Here is a 14,517-nt window from a genome sequence, read left to right on the forward strand (position 1 = left end):
TGTGTCCATTAGGGGCACAGGGTGACTGACAAAATGTGGCTTGGATTACTTAAAATGAGACAGTAATATTTATCTGCAATATTTCACAGGATATATATAAAAACTATTATTTGCCAAGAATGTTTTTATTAATCAAGAACGAAAGTCGAAGATACAGTCGTAGTTCCGACCATAAAACGATGCCGACTGGCGTTCCGGCTGCGTTATTCCCATGACCCGCTGAGCAGCTTCCGGGAAACCAAAGTCTTTGGGTTCCAGGTGGAGCTAAAACAAGGGTTTCCCAACCTCTTCAAGGGATTCTGGGTTCCACAGACCCTCCTGCCACAATGTTAAGGTGGTTGTAAAGCCACTTGTAATATTACTACAATCCTCTGTTAGCTTACAGTGGGGCACATATTGTTACCGCGGTTTAGGAGATGTTTACAATATACGCTGGAGCCGATGTCATCAGTGCATGCACACTTTAGAAAGGGCATGAATAACGTTTCTAAAGGGATCGTGCTGTGACTGGTGGCCCGATGGTCACGCGACTCTGGCCAGTCACAGAGCCGGAGTCCACGGGCCTGGAAGAGGGGTGAAGGTGGAGGCTTCCAGCCAGCGGGGACATCGCAGGCTTTGTTTTTAGGTAAGCGACACATTATGCTTTACCTTTGCAGGGAAATGAAGAGGAAGTAAAACCCATCAGGGTTAACTTTCTCTTTAAATGGCAATTCCACTTTCATGAAAAAAAAACAAAAAAAAAAATTGGAAATGCAAAAAAGATTAAATATAGCATTGAGACAAATCATTTCTGTTCAGTCTGCAGTGCTATAATTTTCTGAAGGTGTAAGAAAGCGCCACCCCCCCCCCCCCCCCCCCCAAATGTAATTTCCTGCTTGTGTGATTGGCTTACTGATTTTCACAATAGTCTGCATGGAGACGAAGTCAGATTTTAGGAATACCCTGCTACAAATTTTTTTTTAGGCCTCATGCACACAGGATGTTTAACACGCGTCAAGTATCTTTTCAGCCAACACTCCTGCTCCTGGACGCACTGGCAGGAGGTTATTTTCTGCCTCCAAATTCCTCTAAAAGTGTGCATGGCGTTTAGGGTGCCATTAAAAAATAGAATCGCTGCGATTTAAATCGTCTATATGTGAATGGAGGCTTAGCCTAAGAGTTTAGTCTTATGCCACTGAGCCTGGTTTCACACTTGTGTGCGGTGCAGGATGCCACATGCGATTTGCACTGCATTCCTGGGCACATCACATGCGATGTCTGTGAGGTGTGAATTGAGCTATACATTTTGTATGGCTCAAATCGCATCCGCACCAAAATGGTTTAGAACCTTTTTCTCTGCACCTGAATCGCATCACATGGGTGTTCACATACACGTGATGCGATTCAGCAAAATGCAGTGCAATTTCCAATCTGTTTTGGGGGGCTGTTAACTCAATATTGACACCTGCAGCAGATCGCATGAACACTGTGTGATTGCTATGCAGCACTATGTGGGGAAATGCATAGCATCAGTGTGAACCAGGGCGCATCACACAGAAATTCACATTAACCACTAAGCACTTAAACCCCCTTCCTAACCAAACCAATTTTCAGCTTTCGGTGCTCTCACATATTGAATGACAATTACTCAGTCATACAACACTGAACCCATATGAAATGGGTGTCCTTTTTATTCCACACAAATAGAGCTTTCTTTTGGTGGCATTTAATCACAGCTGGGTTTTTCTTTTTCTTTTTTGTGCGAACACAAAAAAAAAAGTATTTGTTTTGGTTAAAATTTAGCAAATTAGTAATTTTTCTTTCATACATTTTGCCCAAAATTTATACTGCTACATATCTTTGGTAAAAATAATCAAAATTGGTGCATATTATTTGGTTGGTGAGAAAGTTAGAGTCCGCAAGCTATGGTGCCAATCTCTGAAAATTGATTACACCTGATGTATTGCCAGAGTATCTCATTTCTTGAGACCCTAACATGCCAGAAAAGTACAAATACCCCCCCAAATGATCCCTTTTTGGAAAGTAGACACTCCAACGTATTTAGAAAGAGGCATGGTGCCCCAGGGAGAAAGATTCTGGGAGGACGTCCCATGGATGTCCTCCCAGAATAAAGCCGACCGCGCTGTAATCGTCTTTCGGCTATGGCCCGATCGGCATCTGGCTAAAAAGTTCCATTCAAAGTCTACAGAAAGGAAAATTGCCAATATGTTTGGATATGCAATTAAATTATGGAATTAAAACCAGCTGAACATTCTCATATTAAGGCTGGTCATACATTATACAAATTTTTCTGTAGGATTTACCAAATCCATAAAATATGAGGTCAGACAAACACTTTAACGACTTAAGGACCGCTGCACGACTATATACTTCCTTTGTTTGAAGAGGGCTATCGCGGTAACAGCAGCAGCTGCTGCCACAACCGAGGTAACCATCTCTTCAGGCGGTAGTCCTGTAAACGATAATGGTGGTCTCTGCGGCGGATTCGCCACAAGATCACCGTTATCGGCGGCGGGAGGGGGCCCATTCCCGCCGCTTACCGGAGTCGACGGCAGGGGCGGAGGCGATCGGGTCCTTTCTCGTGCTGGGCATGGATACGAGTAAGGGCAAGATGGCCCCCACCTGTATCCATAGCAGGGCGGAAGTGACGTCAAAACTTCACTTCCGCCCATACGTCTTAAATGGACAATTTTTTTTTGCATTTTAGTCTAAATATGAGATCTGAGGTCTTTTTGACCCCAGATCTCATATTTAAGAGGACCTGTCATTCTTTTTTCTATTACAAGGGATGTTTACATCCCTTGTAATAGGAATAAAAGTGACCCAATTTTTTTTTTTTCAAAAAACAAAACAGTGTAAAATGAAATCTAGAAAAAAAAAAAAAAAAAAGAGAGAGAAGCGAACGTATATGTGAGTAGCGGCCGCATATGAAAACGGTGTTTAAACCACACATGTGAGGTATCGCCATGATCGTTAGAGCGAGGGCAATAATTCTAGCTCTAGACCTTCTCTGTAACTCAAAACATGCAACCTATAGAGTTTTTTAAAAGTCGCCGATTAAGGGTAAAAGTTTGGCGCCATTTCACGAGCGGGCGCAATTTTGAAGGATGACATGTTGGGTATCAATTTACCTGGCGTAACATTATCTTTCACTATAATTATATATATATATATATATATATATATATATATATATATATATATATAAATAAAAATAAATAATGGGCTAACTTTACTGTTGTCTTATTTTTGTATTTATTAAAAAAAAAGTAATTTTTTTCCTTAAAAAAAGTGCGCTTGCAAGACCGCTGCGCAAATACGGTGTGACAAAAAGTATTGTCATGACCGCCATTTTTTTTCTCTAGGGCGTTAGAAAAATGTATAATGTTTGGGGGTTCCAAGTAATTTTCTAGCAAAAAAAAAAAATGTTTTAAAACGTGCAAACACCGAGTCTGAAAAACAGGCCCAGCGCTTAAGTGGTTAAAATGGGTTGTAAATCCTCATGTGTTTTTTTTCATCAGCAAAAGCTGAACTCGGGAGCGCGCCTGCAAGGTAACCCTCCAGGAGAGTGCTTTTTCTAAGGGGGGGGGGGGTTTATCTGATAAGAGGAACCGCCGAGGGACCCCAGAAGTGGAGGATCGGGGCCACTCTGTGCAAAACGAGTTGCACAGTGGAGGTAATTATGATTTTTATTTATTTTTTTAAATAACAAAACACTGAAGCCTTACAATCACTTTAAACTTGTATGTAATCAGGCAGGCCCTTACACTACACAGCTTAAAGCGGGGGTTCACCCTTAGAGGGCACTTTTTCCCCTTAGCTTCCTGCTCGTTTTCTCTAGGGGAATCGGCTATTTGTATTAAAATATGTGCAGTACTTACCCGTTTTCGAGCTGCATCTTCTTCCGTCGCTTCCGGGTATGGGCTTCGGGAATGGGCGTTCCTTCTTGATTGACAGTCTTCCGAGAGGCTTCCGACGGTCGCATCCATCGCGTCACGATTTTCCGAAAGAAGCCGAACGTCGGTGCGCAGGCGCAGTATAGAGCCGCACCGACGTTCGGCTTCTTTCGGCTACGAGTGACGCGATGGATGCGACCGTCGGAAGCCTCTCGGAAGGCTGTCAATCAAGAAGGAACGCCCGCTCCCGAAGACCCATACCCGGAAGCGACGGAAGAAGATGCAGCTCGAAAACGGGTAAGTACTGCTCATATTTTAATACAAATAGCCAATTCCCCTAGACCGAACGAGCAGGAATCTAGGGGAAGAAAATTTTTTTTTTTAGAAATGGGTGAACTCCCGCTTTAAGATAAATCTAAAGGAAATTGAACAAGAAAATGCTTAACACATTGAAAGCGAGTGTGATGGCAACAGATTTTATTACGATTGCAAAAAACAAACAAAACAAAACACACACACACACGATAAACTCAAGCTTAAATCCATAAATATTTTACAGATAGGAACCTCTGGCAGATTTTTGAAGTCTTCATACCTGACTGGAAGGTGGAATATAGGCCCCCGAACATGAATAGACACTTTTGTTAGGCATGTCCAAGTGAATATTAAACTGAAAGAAAGAAAAATCTATTTTTAAAAAGGACAATTACTATATCCGGTCATTATTACACATTTCTTAGCCTAGGTTTATATCTTGCTTAAATTATTAGTGAAATTTGTATTCTATGAACTAGAGCTGCACAATTAATATTTAAAAAAAAATAAAAATAAATCGCAATCTCAATACAACCCCCACAGGATGTAGGATAGACCCATATTGTTGTTATTTATGTTCATGTAATGTTGAATTCATTTTAAAGTGTGATTCCTTTTGTACGCTTATTGGAAATGAAATGTAAATTATATCTGTTTTAACAAATTTAATAAACAAAATGTAAAAATAAAAAACAACACCCACACACGCTCTTAATCCAGCATTTCAACGATTCATGTAACGAAGGAAGAAAAGAAAAAAAGAAAAAGAAAGAGTTGGGAAAGTTTATCACAGCATTGCACTGACAGATAAAAATAAACATTGCACTTTTCTGTATATTGAAAAGATAAACTTCGGTCTGCAAATGAGGTCAGATCAATCACTTAAAGACTAAGGGCCAGATTCTCAGAGCAAGTACACCGGCGTATCTACTGATACTCCGGCGTACTTTCAAATTTGCTGTGTCGTATCTTTAGTTTGAATCCTCAAACCAAGATACGACGGCTTCTGGCTTCGATCCGACAAGCGTACGGCTTCGTACGCCTTCGGGTCGTAGGTGCAATACTTCGGCACCCGCTGGATGGAGTTTGCGTCGGGTATGCTAATTAGCTTTTTCCGCCGATCCACGAAGGTACGCGCGGCCGTCGCATTCTCTTACGTCGTCACTAGTCGGCTTTTCCCGGCGTATAGTTAAAGCTGCCATTTCGTGGCGTATAGATAGACTTGCCATGTTAAAGTATGGCCGTCGTTCCCGCGTCAAATTTTTTTTTTTTTTTTTTTGCGTACGTCGTCCGTGAATAGGAAAGGACGTAACTCACGTCTAAGTTAAAAAAAAAATTACGTCGGTGCGACGTCATTTCGCGCAAAGCACCGCAGGAAATTTTGAAACGGAGCATGCGCATTTCAATCGGCGCGGGGACGCGCTTCATTTAAATGAATCACGCGCCAAGAAACACACTACGCCGGCCGTAACTTACGGCGCAAAATCTTCCTGGATTCTAGAAAATGACTTGGAACCCCCCAAACAAATATTTTTTTTAGCAGAGACCCTAGAGAATAAAATTGAGATTGTTGCAATACTAGGTCACACCACATTTGTGCAGCGGTCTTGCAAAAGCAATTTTCCATTTGTGAATTTTTGCTCTTGGTGTTGGTGTCACAAGGATGACAATCATGGTATAATCTTTACAGTGGAGTCACAGGCAGAAATAAAACATGACAAAGACTGCAGAATCTACATTCAGCAAATTATTGCAAAAGTAATCAAGCTCTGAAAATCATCAGCAGAGCTCTAAAGTGGTAACAGATATCGTATTGTGCTGGAAAAGGTCAATAAGAAAAGTTTCCATTCCACGGACGCTGCCAGGTGGACACAAGAGGTTCACAAACTGGTTTTCAGCGAAAACCAACAAGTTCGGAGAATGAAAATGGTCAATAAGCCACATCATCTTCTGCTAAAACTACACGTAATCATGCGGCTTCAGTCCAAGGACAACTTTACCAATAGGCAATTAATCCACCGATGGTTCTGTACAAAAAAAAAAAAAAAAAAAACTATGCATGGGACAGAATGCGTTAGTTATCCAAAATTGTACTTGTCACCGGAACTGTGGATATCTGTTCTGTCTAACAGCGCAAAAAAAAAAAAAAAAAAGGATAGATAGATCTTGGCCTACTGTCATCTTTCTCCCCACAGCAACTAGTAAAATCCTTGTGGGGAGATCCCAGGGAATGCTGGATATTCCAAGTCTCACCAGAAGTTGCTTCTGCACCATGCTGGAGATATAGGACACTCGGCATTCCCCACAACTTTCATTACACACTGCAATTTGGAAGCTGGGGGTAACAAGTACTGAATTTCCACCTGTTTGTTTTCCCCAATTTGAGGCTGCTATTTTTTTTTACTGGGGAAGTCAATTGTTTTGGCAAGTACTTAACTGTACAAATGGCAACCAGCCAACCTATAACTGGCCTTTGCAGCAAGGAGAACATGGAATGGCGACATGTCAAAAAGAAAAGAAAAATTCCCAGCTCACTTACCAGCCAGCCTATAACAAACGGAATTAACCTAACAGTTTACATTAAAACCAAGGGGTTTAGTTTTCACACATATTAGCAAATATATACATAAGCTGCAGGACCACTTCACTGCACCTCAGTGTACTGCAGTCCTAACGCTTACAAATTGGAGAGTTTCCCAGAGTTGGAGCGCATATATAATGGACAGATTAAAGGCAGGTATGTCTGGAGGGAGTACACTCCTCCTTAACCCCTTGGCGCCAGCCGCACGCAAATACGCAGCCTCTCGTCACCTGGTCTTTGCTGCCGAGGGGCTGCATATGAGTAAATTGCTGGCAGTACAGCTGTGCCGAGAGCGTGCGCAGTGCACCTAAACGGATCACGTGACCGCCAATCACGTGCTCTTAAGCTTGGCCTCGCCTCCCAGAGCCATAAACCTTTTAAAGGGCTGGGAGGCGCCAGCGTGAAGAGGTTAAAAAGGTATAGTGATGCACTGAAAACACACAATGGCTGTGAAGGTATCCAGTGCACCCCTGATAAATTAAACAAATAGCAATCACCCCAACCTATACCTGGCCTTTGCAGCAAGGAGCACATGAGGGGCGTAGTGTCAAGTGCTTACCCCTACACACCAGCCCCAAAATCCTTTTTAGCCCTCGTTCATACCAATGATTTTTTCAGTTCAAAAATCGCATGACAACTCTCACTCTAGTTTCGGCAGAGGAACCTTTCAAATCATTGTTCATTTCTGAAATTACAGACTGCATGGGTTGTTACCATGTGGTGAACATTATTTCAATAGCACCTTAAGAAATCTATTTACCTAGAAAAATAGTGACGTGTTCAATACTTATTTTACATGCAGTATATTGCCTCTTACAAGAGCTTGATCCCTTTTCTCCTGATTTTTAGTTGTCATTTGATCTATAAAAGAAGGGATTGTGTATTTTTGTGAGCCTATGGTTTTTAACACTTCCTTACTTGAAAAAGCTGCTGGTGAAGAAACACGTTGTAATGATCCACAAGCAGCAGAAAGTGTTTCTGGAATGAGAACTCTGGGGGGGGGGGGAATCTACTTGCACTCTCAGTATGGTCCTCATAATTTCATTCCAAAGAATGTTTTAATGTATCTAGGGCACCTCTGGCATGCAAGGGTGTGTTAAGTCATCCTTGTAACATTTGGAAAATAATATTTCTCCTCACAATATTTGCAAATTGAAGCTTTGCTCTCAGCAAATATTGCACTGTGGAAATCTTTTGCACCTTTTACTGGGAGGAGGAAAAGAAGAAGAAAAAAACAAAAAGTTTACTTATCAGGCTATAGCTAAACATTATATTGTACTGTGATGGTGGAGAACATTATTGAAATCATTTAAAGCAGGGGTCCTCAAACTTTTTAAACAGGGTGGGGGCCAGTTCACTGTCCCTCAGACCGTTAGAGGGCCGAACTATAGTTAAAAAAAAAAAAAAACAAAGAAAAAATAATGAACAAATTCCCCTCACCATCATTGCAAGCCCCCCTCACAGCCTTACTGTGCCAAACAATGTTGCACCAGTTGTACACATTGGGCATCTCCTGCTGTCACGGCTCACTGTGAAAAGTTTTGGCGCACTGTGATAAAAGTCCCACCCCTCCTCCTAGACCAGCTTGCGTCATAGACAGAACAGGAGGAGGGACTTGTATAACAGCACGCCCAAATCTTTAACAGTGATCTCTATGACACAGCAGTCTCCCGCTGTTGTTACAACCGCCCCGCCACGAGGCCTGGCCTGTCAGGAATCCGGCCCTGGGTGGGGTGGGCCGGATAAATGTCCTCGGCAGGCCGTAGTTTGAGGAGCCCGGATTTAAAGGTTATAAAGATAAACGAAAGCCTCGTGCACACTATCAGATTATTAGACAAATCTTCGTCCATTTTTTGTTGCATGCTAGTCTCATGTCGAAAGTGAAGAGGTTACTTTCATACGAAAATTCTCGTACGACAAAATTCAACTTCAGAAGTGATGTTGTGTAAAAATAAAACTTTTTAAAGAGCCCCTGCGCTGATGCGCAAGCGTGAATGCATGCACTGGTCCTGAACGCATATGTAAGCAGCGATCACACCACATGTGTGAGGTATCACGGCAAACATCAGAGCGAGAGCAATAATCCTACACCAGACCTCCTGTGTAATGCTAAACTGTTAGTGCTAGTTCACACCAGATTCAGTTCTGTGTGCTTTTTATCTGCACAAAATGCATGCACAGCGTTTTCAATGTATTCCAATGGCTCTAGTTCACACCATGCAGTCAGTTTCTGCACCGGAACCTAACCGGAGCATGGTGTGAACTAGAGCCATAGCAATACATGGAACTAGCCCTTAATCTGTAAAGGCTTTTAAAGCATCGCCCATGAAGATTTTTAAATACAGCAGTTTGGCACCATTCCATGAGCATGCGCAATTTTAACGCGCGACATGTTGGGTTTCTATTTACTCAACGTAACATCATGTTTTATAATTTACTCCAAAAATCGGGTATTATATTGTGTGAATTAAAAATTCATCAAAGTGTATTTTTTCCCCAAAATTTGTGTTCGAAATACTGCTGCACAAAGACCGTATGACATAAAAGATGCAAGACTCATCATTCCCCCACTAGGCCTGGGGCCTCTGCTACTAAAAAATATTAGATATATTTTATTTTTTATTAGATGCCAAAAACGCATGCAATTTTACTGTGCTTATGGGTGTGTTTTTAATAGGTCATGTGATTTAAAAACTGCATCAAAAATGGAACACGGGTGTGTTATTGATGCATTCTTGCTGCGTTTTTAATACATCTCAAAGGGGAAATGTGTTTTTGGTGCGTTTTTTAACTGACCAAAAATGGAGCAGGAAGCGCAAAGGACCAGTGTGAAGACATGCACAGAATTTAAAGGGATGCATTTCTCTTGAGCCAAGACCTGTTCCACACTGAGGGCGTTTTTCAGGAATTTAAGTGATAAAAATAGCACCTGTAAAGCGCCTCCCATGCTACCCCAGTGTGAAAGCCCGAGTGCTTTCAGGCTAGGGTGGTGTGCGCGCAGGACGTTACAAAAAGTCCTGCAAGCAGCATCTTTGGGGCGGTGTGGGAGTGATGTATACAGCGCTCCTACACTGCCCCTGCCCAATGTCAGTGCTTCTGAAGTGCCTGAAAAGCGGTTCGGAAGTGCTAGAACACGGGCGATTGTAACCCTTTCTTCAGCCGCTCGTGGGGGGGTTAAAAGCACCCTGCTAGAGGCTGAAAAGCGCCACTACAATGAGTGGCGCTTAACTGCTAACACAGTGTGGGCCCAGTGTGAAAGCAGCCTTAAAGGGGTTGTAAACCTTCGTGTTTTTCACCTTAATGCATCCTATGCATTAGGGTGAAAAAACACCTTGCAGTCACCGGCCCCCCGTTTTACTTACCTGAGCCCCGAATCTCCATGAGCGTGATCCCGCGATGCTTTCCCCCAGCTCTTCATTGGATGATTGATAGCAGCGCACCCATTGGCTCTCGCTGCCGTCAATCAAATCAATGATGCGGCGTGGCGGGACTGAGTCCATACACTTGGCAGCTACGGCCGCCGAGTGTATCACACAGGACCGTGCCCACAAGGTAACCCCCCGGGAGAGAGCTTCCCAGAGGGGGGGGGGGATTAGCTCTTGCGGGGAGGAGCCGCAGTTTGTTAAAAAAAAAAACAAAAAAAAAAAAAAAAAAACACACAAACCTTTGGTATCCCTTTATGGTGCTGATAACGGTCGACCACCAATTCATATTATTTTAAAAAGTCAAATAAAACACAAATTTTATATATTAAAAACTGTCATTTTTGGTTTCAGCACCAAAATTTCCATTCGGTGCACCTCTAGTGTGTGAGAGTATGTATGTATGTATGTATGTATGTATGTATGTATGTATGTATGTATGTATGTATGTATGTATGTATATATATATATATATATATATATATATATATATATATATATATATATATATATATATATATATATATATATATATATATATATATATATATATATATATATATATATATATATATATATATATATATATATATATATACACACACACACACACACACACACACATACATACATACATACACTTTTTTTTTTTTATATAATATTTTAGCAAAAAATACAGACTTTGACATGTAAACAAAAAGCTTGAGAAAAGAATTGGTCTTGGTATAACTTGGCAGCCTGACAAGCATTGCAATGGAACTGTTCTAATAGCGACTCAAGTTGCTTCGACTTAGAAAAAGTTGTGTGTACTTTGGGGGGAGTTCGGAGCGGCTTGCATTGACTTCTATACAGAAGTGGTTTTGCAAGTCACATTGGAAGTCGCGCTGAACTGGCACTTACAGTGGATTATATATCTTGTATACAATGTATATTTTTCTCCATTCACAAGGAAAACAAAAAAGGGGAAGCACAGCAGCAGGCTTTACAGCGACTGATCACAATCATAACCAATCAATCAGAGCGATCAGGAACTGGGTCTCCCGTTTCCCAATCTCGTGTTAGGAGATCGCTCTCAGCACAAAACACAGTGGTGTATATAAAGACCCATATCTGTGCATAGGCGCATACACTCAGTGTGAAGTGGTAAAAGTGTATAAAAAATAAATAAGTAAAACTGATTTTAGTGTTGGATAGAGTGGAGGGGATTAGAACCCCTGTCAGGTTTTTATTCTGGGTCCCCGTTAGGGAGATTAACCTGATTTGTCCTCTGAGGATTGAAAAATAAAAATGCACAGACTATTGGATTGTCTCCAGGAGTTGAGGGAAATATTCCAATGGGGACACTAGTTCTGGTGACACCCACTTCCTGTTTTGGCAATGGGACAGGAAGTAAAGGGAAAGCTTCCCAAGGGGACAGAGAGGACTATGAAAACTGACAGAAGTTATAACCCACCATTACTCTCTCCATAATTAAACACGTTTTGCCTTTAGTTCAAGTCTATGTACGCTCTAGAACACAATTCTCATGCAGTATGAAGGGGACAGAGCTGCACACAGAACACAGCACAGCCTGGCATGGCTCCTCTCACCTGGCCATCATCACACACGGAGCTCCGCACCGGGGAGACCAGCAGAGCGCACAGCGTACACACCCGCCACATCTCGGCCACTATCGGCTCAACATCCTGGAGACTCGGCCTGCCGCTAGCAGTGTCACCGATACGTCACCTTTTCTCAGCCGGGCCGCGTCTCCTCCAATCACGGGAGGCACGACCATCCAAGCTGAACCACATTGGCTTCCTCTCCACTCCACCCACCAATTACAACGCGTCTGCGGCGTCACATCCACCGCTGTAATGTTTTCATAAGACAAGCTTCCTCCCAGGAGGCGGAGAGAGGGCGGGGCTAAGAGAGCACGTTGGCTGATACTGATTCCCTGCAGAGTGCCGATAAGGTGTGCAGAGTGGAGATGGAGCACTGTGTACAGAAAGGCTGACATTTACAGAGGGAGTACTTTATATACTTTGATGGGAAATAAAGAAACATACTTACCTCTATGCAGCTGTAATCCCTCCCCCCACTGACTCAAAGACTGAGAACTGAATGATCACCTGACCACTGAGCAGTGGAGACTGGTGCTCAATTTTTTTTTTGGGGGGGGGTGTGCAAACAACCGAAAAAACAATTGCAGCCTCACTGTGCCCATCAAATGCAGCCACTGTGCCCATCAATTGTCGCCACTGTGCCTATCAAATGCAGCCACTGTGCCATCATTTATCGCCTCTGTGCCCATCAATTGTCACCACTGTGCCATGCCTTCAAACGCAGCCACTGTGCCATCAATTGTTGCCACTGTGCCCATCAATTGTCACCACTGTGCCATGCCATCAAAGGCAGTCACTGTGCCATCAATTGTCACCACTGTGCCATGCCATCAAAGGCAGTCACTGTGCCATCAATTGTCACCACTGTGCCATGCCTTCAAACGGAGCCACTGTGCCATCAATTGTTGCCACTGTGCCCATCAATTGTTACCACTGTGCCCATCAATTGTCACCACTGTGCCATGCCCTCAAATGCAGCCACTGCGCCATGCCATCAAACGCAGCCACTGTGCCATGCCATCAAACGCAGCCACTGTGCCATCATTTATCGCCTCTGTGCCCATCAATTGTCACCACTGTGCCATGCCATCAAACGCAGCCACTGTGCCATCAATTGTTGCCACTGTGCCCATCAATTGTCACCACTGTGCCATGCCATCAAACGCAGCCACTGTGCCATCAATTGTCACCACTGTGCCATCAATTGTCGCCACTGTGCCATTAAACGCAGCCACTGTGCCATGCCTTCAAACGCAGCCACTGTGCCATCAATTGTCACCACTGTGCCCACCAATTGTCACCACTGTGCCATGCCAAACGCAGCCACTGTGCCCATTAATTGTCGCCACCATGCCGATCAATTGTCGCCACTGTGCCCAGTAAAATGCTGCCAGATTGCCCCCCCTGCCCGGGACTTACCTTTCTGGGGTCAGCTATCCTCCTTCCCCTGTCCCTCGATGTCTTCTCCCGCCCTTGATGACGCTTCAGCCAATCAGGTTACCGGTAACCAGACCCGGTGAACCAGATTGGCTGAGACGCCTGTCAATGTTAACCAGGGAACACACACCCCCTGCGTCCCCTGGTTAACTATTTGGAAGCCAATTACAGCCCACAGGCTGTATTCGGGAAGCCTATCAGAGCCGCTGGCTCTGATAGACACTTCCAAAAACAAACCAACTGCTGTTATTCAGATGGCCAGCGCTCACCAGGGGGCCGGCCATCTGAATAGTTGGCACCGGCAACAATACATAGATTCATGCAATGCATGAATCTATGTATTGTTTCAGTGGCAGTGCAGGAGAGAGGGGGGCGGTGCTCCTGCACCCACTATCGACGCACCGCCACTGCCACTGAGCACTCAGTTCTTGGGTCCGCGTTGTGCAGAGATCAGTGACCGTCTGTCACGGCTCTCTGCTCTGCCCCCCACCTTTTCGTCAGATATTCAGACCGTGTGTGTGCCCCATCTGACTTTTTCCATCGGAAATTCCGACGGACTTAGAAAGAGAACATGTTCTCTTTTTTTCTGACGGAAATTCAGTTTGTCTGTATGGAATTCCGACGGAGAAAAAAACACGCATTCTCGGAAACAATTTGACGCCTGCTCGGAAGCATTGAACTTAATTTTTCTAGGCTCGTCGTAGTGTTGTACGTCACCGCGTTTTTGACGGTCAGAATTTGGTGTGTCCGTGTGTATGCAAGACAGCTTAAGTGGAATTTCGTTGGAAAAACCTGTCTAAGTTTATTCCGATGGAAAAAACGGTCATGTGTACGTGGCATAACCGAATAACCTGCCTGCTTAATCTAAATCACGTTATCTCTCCATCCACACCAACAACACTACACAGGGCCGTCGTGTAGGCAGCCTTATATAGTGTGGGGGCGTGGACTTAGTCCCCCTAAACCATGATTGGCCAAAAGCACCCTGCCTTTGGCCAACTATGTCTCTCTTAGCAGAGGGCGCAGAGATTGGCCAAAGCATGCAGGTCAGGTGCATGCTTTGGCCAATCATCATACAGCAATGCACTGCAATCTCACAGGGCATTATGGGGCATTCCACGATGCTCGAATTTGCCGCGAACGCACAATAATGTTCGTTTTTTGATGAACGGGCGAACACCCAATGTTCGAGTCTAACTTATGTTCAACCCGAACATCGAGCTCATCACTACCAAAGATGCCAGACAGCGACACCTAGTGAC

General features: G+C 43.6%; 1 protein-coding gene across 1 annotated transcript in view; it reads right to left on the bottom strand.

The window, feature by feature from the left end:
- TP53I13 (tumor protein p53 inducible protein 13) overlaps positions 1-12,056 on the bottom strand; it is a 35,231-nt gene extending 23,175 nt beyond the window's left edge. Inside the window, exons 1-2 of the mRNA XM_040338557.1 lie at positions 11,804-12,056; positions 4,492-4,566 (exon numbers count right to left, since the gene is read on the bottom strand). Of these exons, the coding sequence (XP_040194491.1) occupies positions 4,492-4,566; positions 11,804-11,875 (147 nt within the window). The 5' untranslated portion in view covers positions 11,876-12,056. The remainder of the gene's footprint in view (positions 1-4,491; positions 4,567-11,803) is intronic.
- Between the last annotated feature and the right edge of the window lie 2,461 nt (positions 12,057-14,517).

Source organism: Rana temporaria, chromosome 2, assembly GCF_905171775.1.
Source record: "Rana temporaria chromosome 2, aRanTem1.1, whole genome shotgun sequence".
NCBI lineage: Eukaryota > Metazoa > Chordata > Amphibia > Anura > Ranidae > Rana > Rana temporaria.